Source organism: Pocillopora verrucosa, chromosome 14 (genome assembly GCF_036669915.1).
Source record: "Pocillopora verrucosa isolate sample1 chromosome 14, ASM3666991v2, whole genome shotgun sequence".
Taxonomy (NCBI): domain Eukaryota; kingdom Metazoa; phylum Cnidaria; class Anthozoa; order Scleractinia; family Pocilloporidae; genus Pocillopora; species Pocillopora verrucosa.
Window position 1 is genome coordinate 21,729,293 of NC_089325.1, and position 14,562 is coordinate 21,743,854.

At 35.9% G+C, this 14,562-nt stretch overlaps 1 protein-coding gene and 1 pseudogene across 4 annotated transcripts; both read right to left on the reverse strand.

Moving 5' to 3' along the window:
- The window catches only part of LOC131795916 (roundabout homolog 1-like), a 120,756-nt pseudogene that overhangs the window by 46,650 nt on the left and 59,544 nt on the right, over positions 1 to 14,562 (reverse strand).
- On the reverse strand, positions 2,036 to 13,428 carry LOC131770384 (mitochondrial carrier homolog 2-like). Of its 4 annotated transcripts, XM_066161110.1 has the most exons (11): positions 13,278 to 13,428; positions 10,997 to 11,048; positions 10,201 to 10,258; positions 8,659 to 8,716; positions 8,398 to 8,449; positions 7,866 to 7,925; positions 7,340 to 7,433; positions 6,693 to 6,740; positions 5,513 to 5,610; positions 3,875 to 3,958; positions 2,036 to 3,109 (listed from the first exon to the last, which is right to left on the reverse strand). In XM_066161110.1, exons 3-11 carry the CDS (start codon positions 10,255 to 10,257, stop codon positions 3,097 to 3,099), a joined length of 564 nt encoding a protein of 187 aa, XP_066017207.1. In that variant the 5' UTR covers position 10,258; positions 10,997 to 11,048; positions 13,278 to 13,428; the 3' UTR covers positions 2,036 to 3,096. The 4 variants fall into 4 exon arrangements, 3 of the variants coding, with proteins under 3 accessions (XP_066017207.1, XP_066017206.1, XP_066017208.1); XR_010716150.1 differs by lacking the exon at positions 10,997 to 11,048 and having other exon boundaries at positions 3,875 to 3,963; XM_066161109.1 differs by lacking the exon at positions 10,997 to 11,048.

Here is a 14,562-nt window from a genome sequence, read left to right on the forward strand (position 1 = left end):
TTAAAGAAATGGTTCTCAACACTACAATTCTTCTCTCAATTGCTGTAACATACAAAGATAAATGAGGTAAATACTTTCCACCCATCATTAGGGGTGGAAAGCTTGTGCACTTCGGGACCTTAGAGATTTATAGGAACGCATTAGTAATTTAACAAAATTCTTCTATATGTAGGAAAAATATTGAAGAAAATGAGTCTTGTTCGCAAAAAATCCTAAAAAAATATTGGATGTCGATTACATTCCTTCGCTCTATTTAGCAGTGCACTCATGCCTTGTTGCAACGTTTTTTATTTCCTTTGATGAAAAATGCATTACTCGAAACAGCGGCTGCCTTGGAATGAAAAGTTACATTCTCAATGCATAAAAATTGTAAATTTATCTTTAGAGCTCAAAGGTATTGTTCTGCTTTTTCGACTCAGTCTGTTGTTTTGCATTCCCGGCCTCTTTAAACTATTTAGGCTTAATTTTTCTTAGCAACTGTTAAATGTAACAAGTATGCTCCTACAGTGTAAGTATCATATCCATTGTTAGAGGAGGACGTGTTTGCATTTGTTGGTTACAAAAATCCGCTTTCATTAGCTAAGTACTTTCTCCCTAAACAAACCGCAAAAACTCTTCGGATAAAAACAAAAATAAACTAAAACACAATAAAATCCTATTAACCTGTACTAACAGATCCCTTCTTCAAATCGTTTCATTTAAATGTAAGAACCAAGAATGGCCTTGATTTTGCTGCACAAGTGTCGACGCGTAAATCTCCTGTTTTTGCTAGTAAACGGCTTAAGAGAGTGTCTCTGTAAGAGCGGTCCGGTCGATTTTGCTTGAGACACGGATTTCGCTCGTTTCTCGTGTGTTGTAAGACATTCATGTACCTATGCTAAAACCACAATCAGTTTGATCGGATCTCTTTATTTTTCAGAGTTTTACGGAAATTGAATTTCACTCGAGCGAAGGCTTGTCGTGACACTTTGTGATATGCTCACAAAAGTGTTTCTAGGAAGAGAGAAGTTGTATGCGACAATGGATACCTTCAATGAAATGACCCTCCGTATGAATATAGGGACAAAGGTAATAGCATGCTCACAACACACTTCTACTTAAAAAAAGAAACTGGCTCGAACACGCTTGCTGAGTACGCTAGAGCACACTTAAATGTGCATATGCTTTTGTTTCATATAACACCCTACAACCAATACAGCGTGCGCTGTTGAAAAATGAAGCACGAGCAGGCAAACACGCAAAGCGTGTTAACCTTCGAATACAAAAGCTAGCGTGCGAGCGGACACAGCACACTAGCGTGTAACCTCGTGTGCAGCACGCATGTTAACTGAACATAAAGCTAGAGTAATCATTACTCAGTCAATGTACTCTCATTCTTGAATTAAAAACCGAAGCTCGTATCGATGTTTATAATTATCAACTTCCTGATCAGAAAAAACTAAGTTGAAACATTTGGCCGCGAACGAGTTGCAAGGATTTAAAGCAGGCGCTCAAATTACTTTTTCCATGTGGAGAGTTTACTTTTAATGATGTTTGTGGCATGTCGAAGCACAAAATATGTTACCCAGTGCCGGACAAATTGCGACAATCGCGCAAGACATTCATGAATCGCCATAACGTATAGCCGGTAACGGCCAAAACATTTGTGTAAAAGCATATTCCATCGGATAGCCGGAGCTATTTTTAAGGGATGGTAAACAATACCAAAAATGAGAAATAATGTTGTTGTCAACAACTCATTGTTTTCGAGAACAATACGAATCTCAAGCGAATGATTTCTCTTAGTCACACGTCCAGTCACGTGCCTTCAACTTGATTCAATCAACGCAGTAAACAAATTACGAAAACCATCATGATTCTTGGAATTAGCTCACAAGCCAGAAACTTCTCTTCGATAATGTGAAGGCGTATAACTTTTAATTAATTTTTTTAATATTAGAGTTGTGACAACGGGAATGATCTTCGGCAACAAAGAAAAAAAATCACTATTTATAACTATTTTGTGCATACCAACAATTTTTACGCTTGGGAACCATACGGCGTTAAAATTCATTTGTCACAGCCATTTGTTCATTAATATTTAGCTTACCCATCACGGTTGAGTGTTATTGAGTTCAAGTAATATGAAAATAACTTATGTTCACCACATATTAAAAAAACCAATCATAGCAATAGGGAGTTGATATTTTAAGTTGGTAAATCTTTTGGTAGTTTTCATTATCTGTTAAAAGCTCTTCAAAGAATATTAAATATGTTCGTTTTGTAACTATGTAATCTCTCACTTAAAAGACTTTATCTTAAGAGAGAACTACATTAACCCAGTCGATCTGAGACTACCTGATATCGAAAGAGTTCTGTGAATGGTTAAGAAAGTAAATTTTCTGAGTTAAAACGGTTTTCAGTGACTTGTCTTAAATGTTTGACTTGAAAATATTTACAAAATTTAGGGACTAATTATCTGTCTAGGAACTTTTTTTATTTGAAATGACCTTTTAACTGGTTCACTAGCTCTCGAATAACAGCCGTTCAATCAATTTAACCTTTTCACCCCCAGATCTGATTAGTAAATCTCCGTACTGTCTGCCAACCAATTCTCATGATGTCAGTTCGGATAATTTGGTGTTTGATCGACTATAATCTCCCAATTGACATTTTGCTTCATTCTCATCACTTGTCTGCTTGATATTGTGTAGATATTGTAAGGAGAAATTCTTTCTTGGTCACTCATGGGAGTTACGAGGTTAAGCTGGGACTTCCTCTCGACTGGAAAATGTGATTCGTCATACTTTAACCTTAAGAGGATTTTTCGTTAAATTTATTCAGCGCAGAAAACATTCCCTGAAAGTTCTGTTACTGTACATCGGAAAGCATACTTTACAATGGTTGTTGTTTTCTACCTTTGTAGTTTTTGTAACAACGCTGTTATCATCAGAATATTTTGGATAGTCAAGCTAATGAGTATTTTGGCATCGTTCTCTAATTTCGTACTGTAAAGTTAGTCAAACAACTTACAGTTTGCCGAGTTCTTCATCATTGATCTCTCTGTGCATTTCCCATTCCAATTCTCCAATCCTCTTTGAGTCCCTGTTTTCATCCTCATCTTCCGACTCTGCAAATCCAATAGAGAAATTCATCAGTAACATAAAACATACACGGTTAGCTTTATTTCGTCAGATAAGCCATCTAGTATGTTTAAACTAGCACTACTGGTCTTATTAGAGTCCTTATAGCCTAGCTTTAGGTGGTGTAAAAATTAGGGATTATTCGTCAAGCAACTTGTCGGTAAAGGGCAACGTCTCTTAATAATTGCTCGGGGGTTGATCGATGATCTTTAGGAAAACTGCCCAGACTTTTGGCAATTTTTCGGAAAAAAAAATTTATTTGACTGTTGCCAAAAATTCTGCTCAAGTTTTTCGAAAAAGAGATTACTGATAACGACAAATTTCTTTTCAGGACGCCCCTTACTGAAAGATCACATTAAAAGATCTCAAAAAACCTTCAAAACGAACAGAATTTTAGGTTGAAAAAGTTTAACATCATCGACAATGTTTGATTGATTGACAATATTAAGTCACCTCTTCTATGAACATATTTCACGCGCAAGTTTCTTTTAATTATAACATTACAGACAATGACAAAGAATTTCTTCAATACCAATGTTTATCAACAACAAAGTATCTGCCTGCAGTATTGTCACTTCTTCAAACAGTACTGTAAGTCATCTCCTTCAAACAGACATCGAATAGATTGGGGAATGGAGAAATCTACGAAATATTTTTGTTTTCAGCAAAATAAAATGTTCAGTTTACTGGACGCAAACCAGCCCCATGAACTATACATAACTTAATCAGTCGTCACAAACTAAATAACAAACCTTATTGGATGCTTCCCTCCATCTTCATTTTCCTCCCTTGTATCTCTTGATTTCCAAATTTTTGCTTTCATTCTATTCTTGACCCTGCCCTTGAAGAAAAAAGAATGTTATGAGAGTACATGTACGACTTTCTTTAATTAAGTGCTTCGTAATATCCAAAAATGTATCGTTTTTTTCGGCTGCGAACGAAAAAGGAAAATAGCAGATAATTTTTTTTATCAGCTTAATCCTAGCAATAATAGTTTTAGGCTTTCCATTTTAACCAACTTCAAGATATTCTCTAGAAATATGTCGAAGTTATGGGAATATTTGTCAGGCTAAAACATCGCTATAATAGATAGGTTAGATGAATTTTCATGTACGACAACCATTACGTAACTCTTTGACACCAGTGTTTTATTATCAACAGAAACAAAGAAAAAGATTAATCATACCAAAAGCGCTCTAAAGTAAGGGAATATGTCATTTCTTTTTTTTTTCTTTCGACCCGGTTAGTTTCTACTTGCAGTCCGTTAAATCCAGATTTACGCGTTCACAGCAGATCAGTCGTACATACATTTGTATGCTAGTATTGTTTTTGTTTGGTTGTTTTGTTTCGTTTTGTTTTTTATAAGAAATTATGGCGCGCAATGTACATCACATAAAAAGCAGTTGCATGGTAAATAAATCTGCCTTGACACCGTGCGGAATTTCTTCGCTTAACCCTTTAACTCTCATTAGTGACCAAGACAGAACTTCTCCTTACTACCATATCTGGCAGACGAGTGATGAGAATAAAGAAAACGTGTCAATCAAGGGAACATTAGTTGATCCAATTTCAAATCTCCAAACTAATATCATTGTCCTACCACTCAGTCCATCAGTGTGGGCGGCCGCACGAGAAATTATTTGGCTTGGCAGAGAGCCAAATAATTTCTCGTTCAGCCCCACCTAACTAGGGCAAAGAGCAGTTTTTCATTAAACCACCTCTCGCTTCGCCTTACACCTTTTCCCGGCCCTAGCGCCTCATCGCGTCAGACTCTAATACGAGTGTAAAAAGAACGAGCAGGTGAGGGGCCATACAGGTCACAATTTGATGAATTCGGCTGCGAACTGTTGCTGAGATACTTGACAAAAAATGAAGTACAACAAAGGCAAATTGATGAAGTAAACCAATAAAGGTAGAAAAAGCACCTAGTGAAGACAAGTAAAGACGTTTATATCGCTTTGATCAACCACACAATGCTTTTGAAGTTCATTTTTTAAATATTTTTTTTAATGAAACCAAGACATGTTTCGGATGAAGCATCATCCATTGTCAGTTGTATAATGAGAAATAAAATGAAATTATGCAATAAATAATATAACAAAGTGAGATGTTAACAAGAATATGGCAGACAGTAAGGAGAATTGCTAGTGAGATCTGGGAGTAAAAGGGTAAACCGTTAACCCCTAAGAGTAACTAGCATCTAATTTCTCCTCACAATATCATCCCCAAATCACACATTAAGGTCATGAGAATAAAGGTTATGGTCAACCAGAGAAGCTCCGGATTATGAAACAAATTCTCCTCATGAGCACCTTAGGTAATGTATAGGGAACAGTTTGGAGAATATGCATACTGATTTTAGGGCGGAAGAGGTTAACTGAATTACTAACCAGGTTAAAAGTTGTCCGGTTTCTTTTTCCTCCCTCGAATTTCTTACTTCGAGAAGTTCACATTCTATGCTTGATGTTGTTCTAAAGAGAGAACCAAACTGCGAGATACAAATGAATTGATTTCTAAAACGTAACATCATTCTTTAAGTATGCACATCAGTTTACTATGAATGCTTAAGAACGGTATCTATATCGAAAGAACTCCATCAGGAGATAATAAAAGTTTACATTCTAATACAGAGAAGAAACATTACATTCAACATCCTTCGAGAAAGTGAAAAGCAATTTGAGATAAAGGCTATTTATTCCCCGCACACGAAACTAATTATAACTCCCACAGCCATTAACGTATGTTCCGGTATCTATGGTATGATGGCGCATGTACTAAGAGCCTCGCTTCCTCTTCTTCTGGTGGGGCACCCTTAAGTAGTTTGTCAGATTTCTCTGACAGTTCACCGGTAACTATTTAAACACCTGGCGGAGAGTTATTGTGAATGTTGAATTTTCTCACCAAAGCACATAACACAAGGTTTCAACCTTTCGATTCGGCTGATTCGAGCAGGCGCGAGATATCTGGTGACTAACACGATGGAGACTAAATTACCCTGGTTTCCTAAACACATTCTACTTCAAAACGTTTTCAAAATCACCGGTTTTGCTCTACAGGCACGGTTGGGAATCAGAGAAGTAATTACATGCGCGTTTACGACAAATCTAATTTTGACATGCTGTGAGCGCAACACCCATCAGTCATGGATTAATCCTCATCAGACTTAGAAAATATAATTATCAATGATAATAATCATGGCAAAATATAAGTCATGTTAGCTGGTTGGTTTGTACAATAGTATGATTATTTAAAAGTAGCGACGTATCCAAATAATTCAAAACATGCATCTTCTATTATAAGTTTAGTAGGGACTGGTCTTTCAAATTACTGTACATGTGATGCCCTTATACCAGATAACTTAAGTTAAAACATGACATATTACATATAACTTATCTTACGAGGGAAAAAGTGGTAAGATGCTTAGCCCAAGTGGATTTTGTTAAATTTGATAATGAATCAATATGTAGAATAGATCCATACTTTTTCCAAATACTGGTGCTTCTTCTTTGATTCAAAAGGTGATGAAATTTTTTTAGGGCAAATCAAAGATGTCTATCAGGTATGCTATACCTGGAAAAGTACATATCTATACACTTGTACTTCTTTACTTCTGCCGACCTGCAAATTTACAAATCGTTTTTCCTTCATTGGCAGGTTTGTCAAGGCATACTGTTACTTAATTATCACAGTAACTTGCTGATAAAGCTGAATACAAATAAATGGTATTATCTACTGATCTCACAGCATGAATCAAACTAGACAGCTATAGTCAGTTGGATGATCATGCTACTTGAGAAATTTATCTTTTGTCTTCAAAATCAATGACAAGTGCTCTAGAGATGGACTACGGTTTACCACCTGTTTGTTCATCTTGAATCACAAATCACCATCAAGGTTGTAAATTAAATCACATGCACATTGCAAGTCTCAGTTTTTTACGATGTAGGCTTCAAGAAATGTTTAAAAGGCGTGTGAATTACTACGTGGAAGGTATAATATCTTTCTTTTGCTTTTCAAATGCCTTTAACCTGCTTTCCAAATGGCAAATTTGGCATGCATGTGAAATGTTGATGTGAAGTACGATGAAGGCATGAAAAACATGTAAAGACTGTGACTTAATTTTATCATTTTTAAGTACTGGGTTACAGACAAATATGCATCTGGTGAAAAAGTACAAATAAATCATATATATTAATTTTTGATATGATAAGACTTGCCTCACTGTCAATGGCATATTTGCTGACCAAGAAACAAGTTCCTCGATATAACAAAAGGGAAAGGACTTCTCCAACAAGACAAGGAATGATACCACTGTTGACAGCCATAGATGACATTTAACAGGACACGAATTAAATACTATTGTTAGGTGATTCCTAGTTGAATTATTTCTCAACCAATAGCCACAAAACTCTTCTTTGCAAAGCCACTATCATTGTTAATAGTTGCTTTTGAATTAAGCAAAGTACTTTCTGAATGAGAAATTTCTAATTAAAAGTAACACTTCTTTTGTTCAAGCTACATTTTGTGCCTGGACCACTTGGCTACATTTGATTGATTTTCAGCCAAGAGTGCAACTATTGCTGATTCAACTTTTCAATTATTCCACTTAGAAAAAAAATGATGATTATTGCAAGAAACTACATAACGATTTAAATCATAGTCACAAAGGATAAAAAACATGAAATATAAGTTTTCTTAATTTTAATGCCATAATTAGTCAGTAACAGAACATTCATTTCCTACCTAAAAAATCCACCAAGTCCTTCATTGATATAGATCTCTTTAACTGATGCACATAGTCCACTGAAAACAGATTTATTAACACACTGGCAATAAGATAAAGATATTTGTCTTGTCCATGGTTGTCCATGGTTGGCACATTCAAGTAATGAAAGGAACATTCAACTTATCATCCTTGTGTGTAGGATATCTTAACTCTTTAACTCCCAGAAGTAACATTATCCAAACATGTAATGAGAATATTGAAACTTATTGGGCAGAAGTCATTATCTTAATCTAACACCAAATTAGTCTCATAACTAATTCCCAATGATATGTGTTGCAGCTGGAGGGGAAATTTAACAATCAAATGTTGGGAGTTAAAGGTTAAAACAATAAAAAATTTGCCGTTACATCTCCAAATAGTAAGTTGAATTTGAAAAGTGAGTAAATTTTGAGAAAATCTGCCAATTCAAGGAAAAAAGTACACTTAAAATTTAAAAATTGTCAAATGGGGATGAAAATTAATGTAGCAGAATGTGGAAAAAGAACTGACCTGTAAATAGTTTCTTGACCAACAAACTGAACCATCATTCTGACTGAGAGCACTTGAAATTAAATTAGAGAGGTGTCATTGGTCAATCAATATTTGCTAAAAACATATATAAATAAATAAATAAATAAAAATACAAATTACAGAAATTATAGACTACTTATCTACTTTAATTTTGTTACCTAGAAATTAATAGCCCTAGATGTCTCACCCTCAATTGAAATTCTAGTCATTATGATCTAAGGTTCAGTTTTGTTACTTTACCATAAAATGGGTGACTGATAATGATACCACTGCATTTTGCCACAGCCTGTACACAGGTCTTAATAGAAAAAAAAAATTTGTTAGTCTTAACATCAACACTGAGGTAAGTGACCCAGACCAGGCCTTCAGTACTTATCCTTTCTTTCAACACATAAATCCACTAGGAGTATGGCTACTTAACCTATGGATATGATCCTGATCCATTGCACAATAAACCCCCCACCCTACATTCCATGACATTTTCCTGACAGTTTACAGGTAACCATTTATAATTATTCCTCCGATACATGCATGCATTGCCTTTTATGTGGAGTCATTAAGTGAGAGCACTTTTATTATAGAATATCAACATTCAAATCAACCTATTTACTTTTAACCCACTTTTTTTGGCAGAAATTACACATTATAGAGTTTTTTTACTAGAGCCATGAGGCCCATCCAGGTGCAGCTTATCCTGGTTTCCATAGCATGAAGCCAAAAGAAATACTACTACTTCCCCCTGAATGGGATGCTTAAGTCGATCTCAAGGTTACCCCCTGTATTTCATCAGGCTTTCCTGACAATTAACCACCACCTATTTATACTCCTGGGTAAAGAAAGGTTCTGTGAGAGTGAATTGTTTTGCCCAGGATCACAACACAATGACCCAGCCAGGTTTTGAATGTGGACTTCTACAACCGGAGCCCAGCGCACTAACCACTAATTAATAAATGTGATTCCTCAGAAAAAGAAACTCATCAAAAAATTTCTTTTAAACTTTCCTTTAATTCTTCCTACCAATGTTTGTTTGGAAAAAAAACATTTCAAAAGAAAGATCACTCAGTGCTTGTGTAAGAGATATGATGAGCCAAATTTATACTCCACAAATGCCTGTACAGGCACTAATCATATGCATCATTTCATTGGTTCAAAATACATTTTGAGGTAGTTGGAGGCAAGGGTTTTAAAGTAAAGCTTGAAAAAAACTTGATAGGTAGAAACAATTTGATGCATAATATAAAACAATTTGATACATAATTTGTGGAAAAATCATGCAATTTTAGATGAAAAAACGTTCCTTGAGTAATGGGCCTTTTGTATGGTTTTAACCATCTTTTTTTCCCTTCAATGATTTTTTTTTAATTTCTCTAATTAAAAGGGGATAATTTATTCATCAAAATTCTGCAACAAAAAATATAAGTCACCATGCTAGTTTAAGAGTTAAAAACAAGAGAGCCTCTTTACCTGGTCCATTTAATGAAAAACAATATCATGATCTTGGAATTCCCCTGATGACATGACTTTATTAAACAGGATGGGATGTGCAGTGCCTGAGGAATCACTTTAAAACACTAGGTGTCTTAATTACTAGAAACTAATCCCATACAAACAAGTTAAAATGACTTGATGTTTTTGCTTAGTAACAAGGAATGAGGCCTCCTGTCATTACAGTATTTAACCTGTAACATTTTTATTTCTGATCTCTTGCTGATTAATCAACAAGGTTTCTCACCAAGACAAAAAAAGTTACAACCTCTGGAAAACAAAGCATATATAGTTTACCTTGGCAACAATCCTCTGTAGAGTCCATGCCATCCATTTATCTTCTTTACATGACATGCTGCAGGATAAGGAGGTAAAAAAACAAAGAAACCTGAACAAATAGGTTACTTTTCTTGATTACCATGAGTATCTTGGTGTTTATTTTTTTTTTCAAAAATAGCTCTAGAGTGCCTTTGCACTCTATATAAATACATACATGTATTAGCAACTAGAAATTGTGTTGTCATCTTCACATGCTGATCAAGTATAAACCTATATTACAGAAACTGTCCATCATGATTGTTTTTAAGACAATGCAAAGGACAAATGTAAGTCATTTGCCAGAAAACTAATCTGAATTTCGTTATAATGCTTTTTCACTGTAGCCACATAACCAAATACAATAAGTGATCAGAAAATGGCTTATCAGAAATTAAAATAAGAATCACATGGAGCCAAATCAGAACTTGAAGTGAAAAAAGCACAGCTGGAAGTGTGGGAAAATGCAAGTGAGAAAGTTGAAATTTAAGTTCCAGTTTTGCATCTGATTTGTTGAGAGGGTGGCAAGGGTTTTTCAGACCAACCACCAGGAAAGTAAAAAAATGGCAATCCCAGTTTGCTTCCAAGATCTGATTGATAATTACTCTATTTGATTCCTTTAATTGCAAACACAAGGCAAGCCATGTATCAATCTCCTCAAAGCTTACATTTAAGTAGTTTTTTATGTACTGGTAATACTGTGCTGTATTTTTTTAATATGTCTTTTAATGAATTAGTGTGAAGAAATAATGAATAACAATCTTCTTAAATTCCTTACCATACTGGTAAAATGTTGTGAACTCAGTTGGAGAAATAGGTTCATGTCCAACCTTAACACAAATTTAAAATAATTTCATTTTAAACACTCCGTGACTAAAAGTATCAGGTGAAATACAATTAAGGTGATCAGTTAAAATGACCTGTGGAGATAGCTTTCCACTTACAATACCTTGCCACCCAAGTTCTAAGCCTCCTCTAATTAAACCTTTAACTCCCATAAGTGACCAAGACAGAATTTCTCCTTACAGTATCAATACAATATCAAGCAGAAAAGCAATGAGAATAGAGAAAAGTATCAGTTACATGTAGAGGAATATTAGTTGATTCAATACCAAACTCTCAAAACTAACTTAATGAGATTTGTGAAAAAAAAGGAAATAATTGCCAAACTAAGAAGTTTTACATGTTAAATGAATTCTCCTTGTCAGAACCAAAGCAAATGTATAAAGAAGGGTATGGAGAATATGGATTCTGATGTTAGAGTGTACAGGGCAATAAAGTTCAGTATTTGAGAAGATCATCAGGTTTGCCAAAATACCAATCTAATGTCTGAAAATAAGTCAGCCTCTGCTGATCTGATGTTGAGCACCAAACCAAACAAACCTGCCACATTTTACTGATTAAAACAATGCTCTAATTCATTTGTAAGGCTAAGACCACGAGTGGTGTAATATCTGACCTGAGTTACCTACAGCTGTAGCTGCGAGACCTTACTGATTCAAAATGAAGACCACCAGAGGAGTAGACTTCTCCTTGTTATCAACAAACTCCAGCTGTTCTTTTTGCTATGATCATGTTGATCACATTACTATGCACTCTACTACCCTCACTACCCCCCCCCCCCCAACTTCATGGAACCCATTATATTGGGAAAAAGCAACCACTCCCTCACTTCAAATTTATACGTATTTTACCCCTGATGATATTTTCAGAGCAAGTAAGAAGAGAGAGTTTTGTTTTTAGTTTATAGAGGAAGTTAAAAATTCCCTGTTAAAATGAAGGAAGGAGGTTCCACAGGATAGAAATATGAATACTGAGAGTTGTCACGCAAACATTAAGTTGATCTTTGGGTGCCAGTGTCACAGCGGATATGGACCCCCCCGATGCAGATTTGGACCCAAACTTTCCTTTTAGCATCATTTGTATCACATTTGGCATCTTATTCTATGTGCAAGCTTTTTGTCTATGTTCTTTTCAATCACAACACAAAATTCTTCAGTAGAGATAAAAATAAATAGCCATTTTATTCCAATTCTACTGCATTCATTATAGCCAGTTGTACAGTATATGCAAGAATTAAATGCAACCAAACTACAGCATTTGAACTATTGAAATTGTTGTAATAAATCCTTATCAACATTGTTACGAATGGTCATAACAATAGTGGAGAGTATTGCATCCAGTCTAAAAAATAACTCCGTCTGATTTTCGTATTATAAATAACATATTTAAACAGTTTCTGAACAAGAACGAAGTAACTACTCTTACTACAAGTCGTTCGTAAAGCCTATTGTAGGTTATTTAACATCCACTCGACCGAACACTAACTAGACTAAAAAACCTAAAATGATTGTTAGTTTAACTTATTTTCAATCATTAGGAATACAACAAGCAACACAAACACAACTGGATGTAAATTTTAGTGCGCGTTCTCGGCTAACGAAAAATTGAAAAACTTAATGTAACAGTAATGGATGGAGCAGCAGAATTTCGTTGTAGGATGCGAACAGTGGATTCCCGATTTTTCGAGTTTCCATGGGAAATGAAAATCAGTTGGAGTAATTAGGTTGACTGGGGAAAGGGGAACGACTTTTGGTTCGAGTTATCGAGGGTTACGATCGACAAATCGAGGACCCAAGCAATTGGGATTCCACTGAAGTTTCACACTTAGTGTTAGCATATCTATCATTTCATATTTCCCACCTTTTTCGAGAGGATAACAAAAATCAAACGTTTTCAAGTTTCACGGCTCGTTTTTATACCAGAGTTAAGCCATTTCATTCTCGTTAACGAAAATCCTAGATTGTGACGGCATGCTGAGAAGAGGGTAACATAAATACGTATGTTTTGAATTAAAACAAACTTTAATATACACTGCAACGTAAAGTATTATCTATTTCTAATAGAATGTTAAGGATGATGTTTTCACACTGTTTTGTTGAGGGAAGGGGGTCTAAATCCGCCAGCGGATTTGGACCGGAGAGTAAATATCCGCTTGGACACCGGTAAAGTATCAAAGTAAAATATCACTGTGTCATTTGACATTTATAGTCCATTACCTGCACCAGAAGTCGAACACATGTTAGTGGCTGAGCTGCTGCGGTCATAATAGCGTTGAAAACGAAAGTAGCTGTTGTGCCTTCGTTACCCAAGAGATCTTCCAGGCTTTGCCCACTTCCACTTCTCCCACGTGCAGCCGCCATGTTGAGTTGCTCGTCAGAATGAGGCTAGGCTTTATATTCATCCGGCTCGATAAAATCTGGATCGGATCGGATCGGATCACGGATCGGTTCACGGACCGTATTATGGATCAGATCACGGATCGGATCACGGATCAGAGCAAGGGTCGGATCACGGATCAGATCAAGGATCGGATCACGGACCGGATCACGGACCGGATCACGGATCATGAATCGGATCATGTCAATTGAAATTAGAAATTTTGCGTGACATGCCAAAATGAAGTCTGCGTGACATAATGGAGTGTAGGCCCCACTAGGAGTTTTCTTTTTTTTTTGCCCAAACACCCAATGTAGTCACTTTCACGACTGTGTCGAGGAGCGTTGTAAGTTGGTAAGTGAGTAAGCTGATCAGGAAGCATCGTGACTTGCACAATTCTAGCTTGGCTACAATAATTTCAAAGTACGTTTGAACCAGGGAAGGTATGTTCCTCCACTTTCCCGCTGGTTATCTCGGTGTAAGAACCTGTGAAACATTTTCTGTTTTGTCAGTGTTATTTTCCTAAGCTGCTTAGTGATCTGACTTCCCCGTTTTCTAACAGGTTCCTGCATCAACGATGAGTTTGAAGCTAACATAATTTTATTAATTATAAAATAACATCACACCAATTGTGCATTCGTAAAAGTAAAAGAGCCTTGTGAGTTCAATGGAAGCTTATGTAGCTGTAAGATTGCTCTTAACCTGCATTTTGTTATAAAGTAAAAGTGCAAGTCTTACCAGGCTAGATGTAAACACATCTTTCTGATCCAAGTATCGCTAAACTTCTCCCCGCCTTTCAGGGCATTTCATTAACTAATATTGATCAGAAAAAAACAAAATTCGTCCGAACGCCCTAAATAAAAAACAAACCTTAATAAAATGAGTAATAAGAGCCCCTGCAATTTCCAGACATGCACGCGTTGTCCACACGGTTTTCGAAAAAAACCCGGGACACTGAAAAACGTTAAGTCCCCCGGGGCGAAATTGCGTTCGAAATGGGACTGAACGCGGACAATTTTTCAGTCTTGACGGAATTGAAATTAATTTTTGCGACGAGAAAAATTCTCAAAAAGCTTCAATTAAAGTGCTCAGTAGAAAACTCAATTTGCCCGCCGGCGATCAATC

Coding starts and splice junctions, on each gene's coding strand:
- LOC131770384 (XM_066161109.1), bottom strand. CDS start 10,257: ATGTCATGTAAAGAAGATAAATGGATGGCATGGACTCTACAGAGGATT. Junction 8,717..10,200: donor TACAGAGGATTGTTGCCAAG/GTAAACTATATA, acceptor TTTTCTATTAAG/ACCTGTGTACAGGCTGTGGC. Junction 8,450..8,658: donor TATCAGTCACCCATTTTATG/GTAAAGTAACAA, acceptor TTTAATTTCAAG/TGCTCTCAGTCAGAATGATG.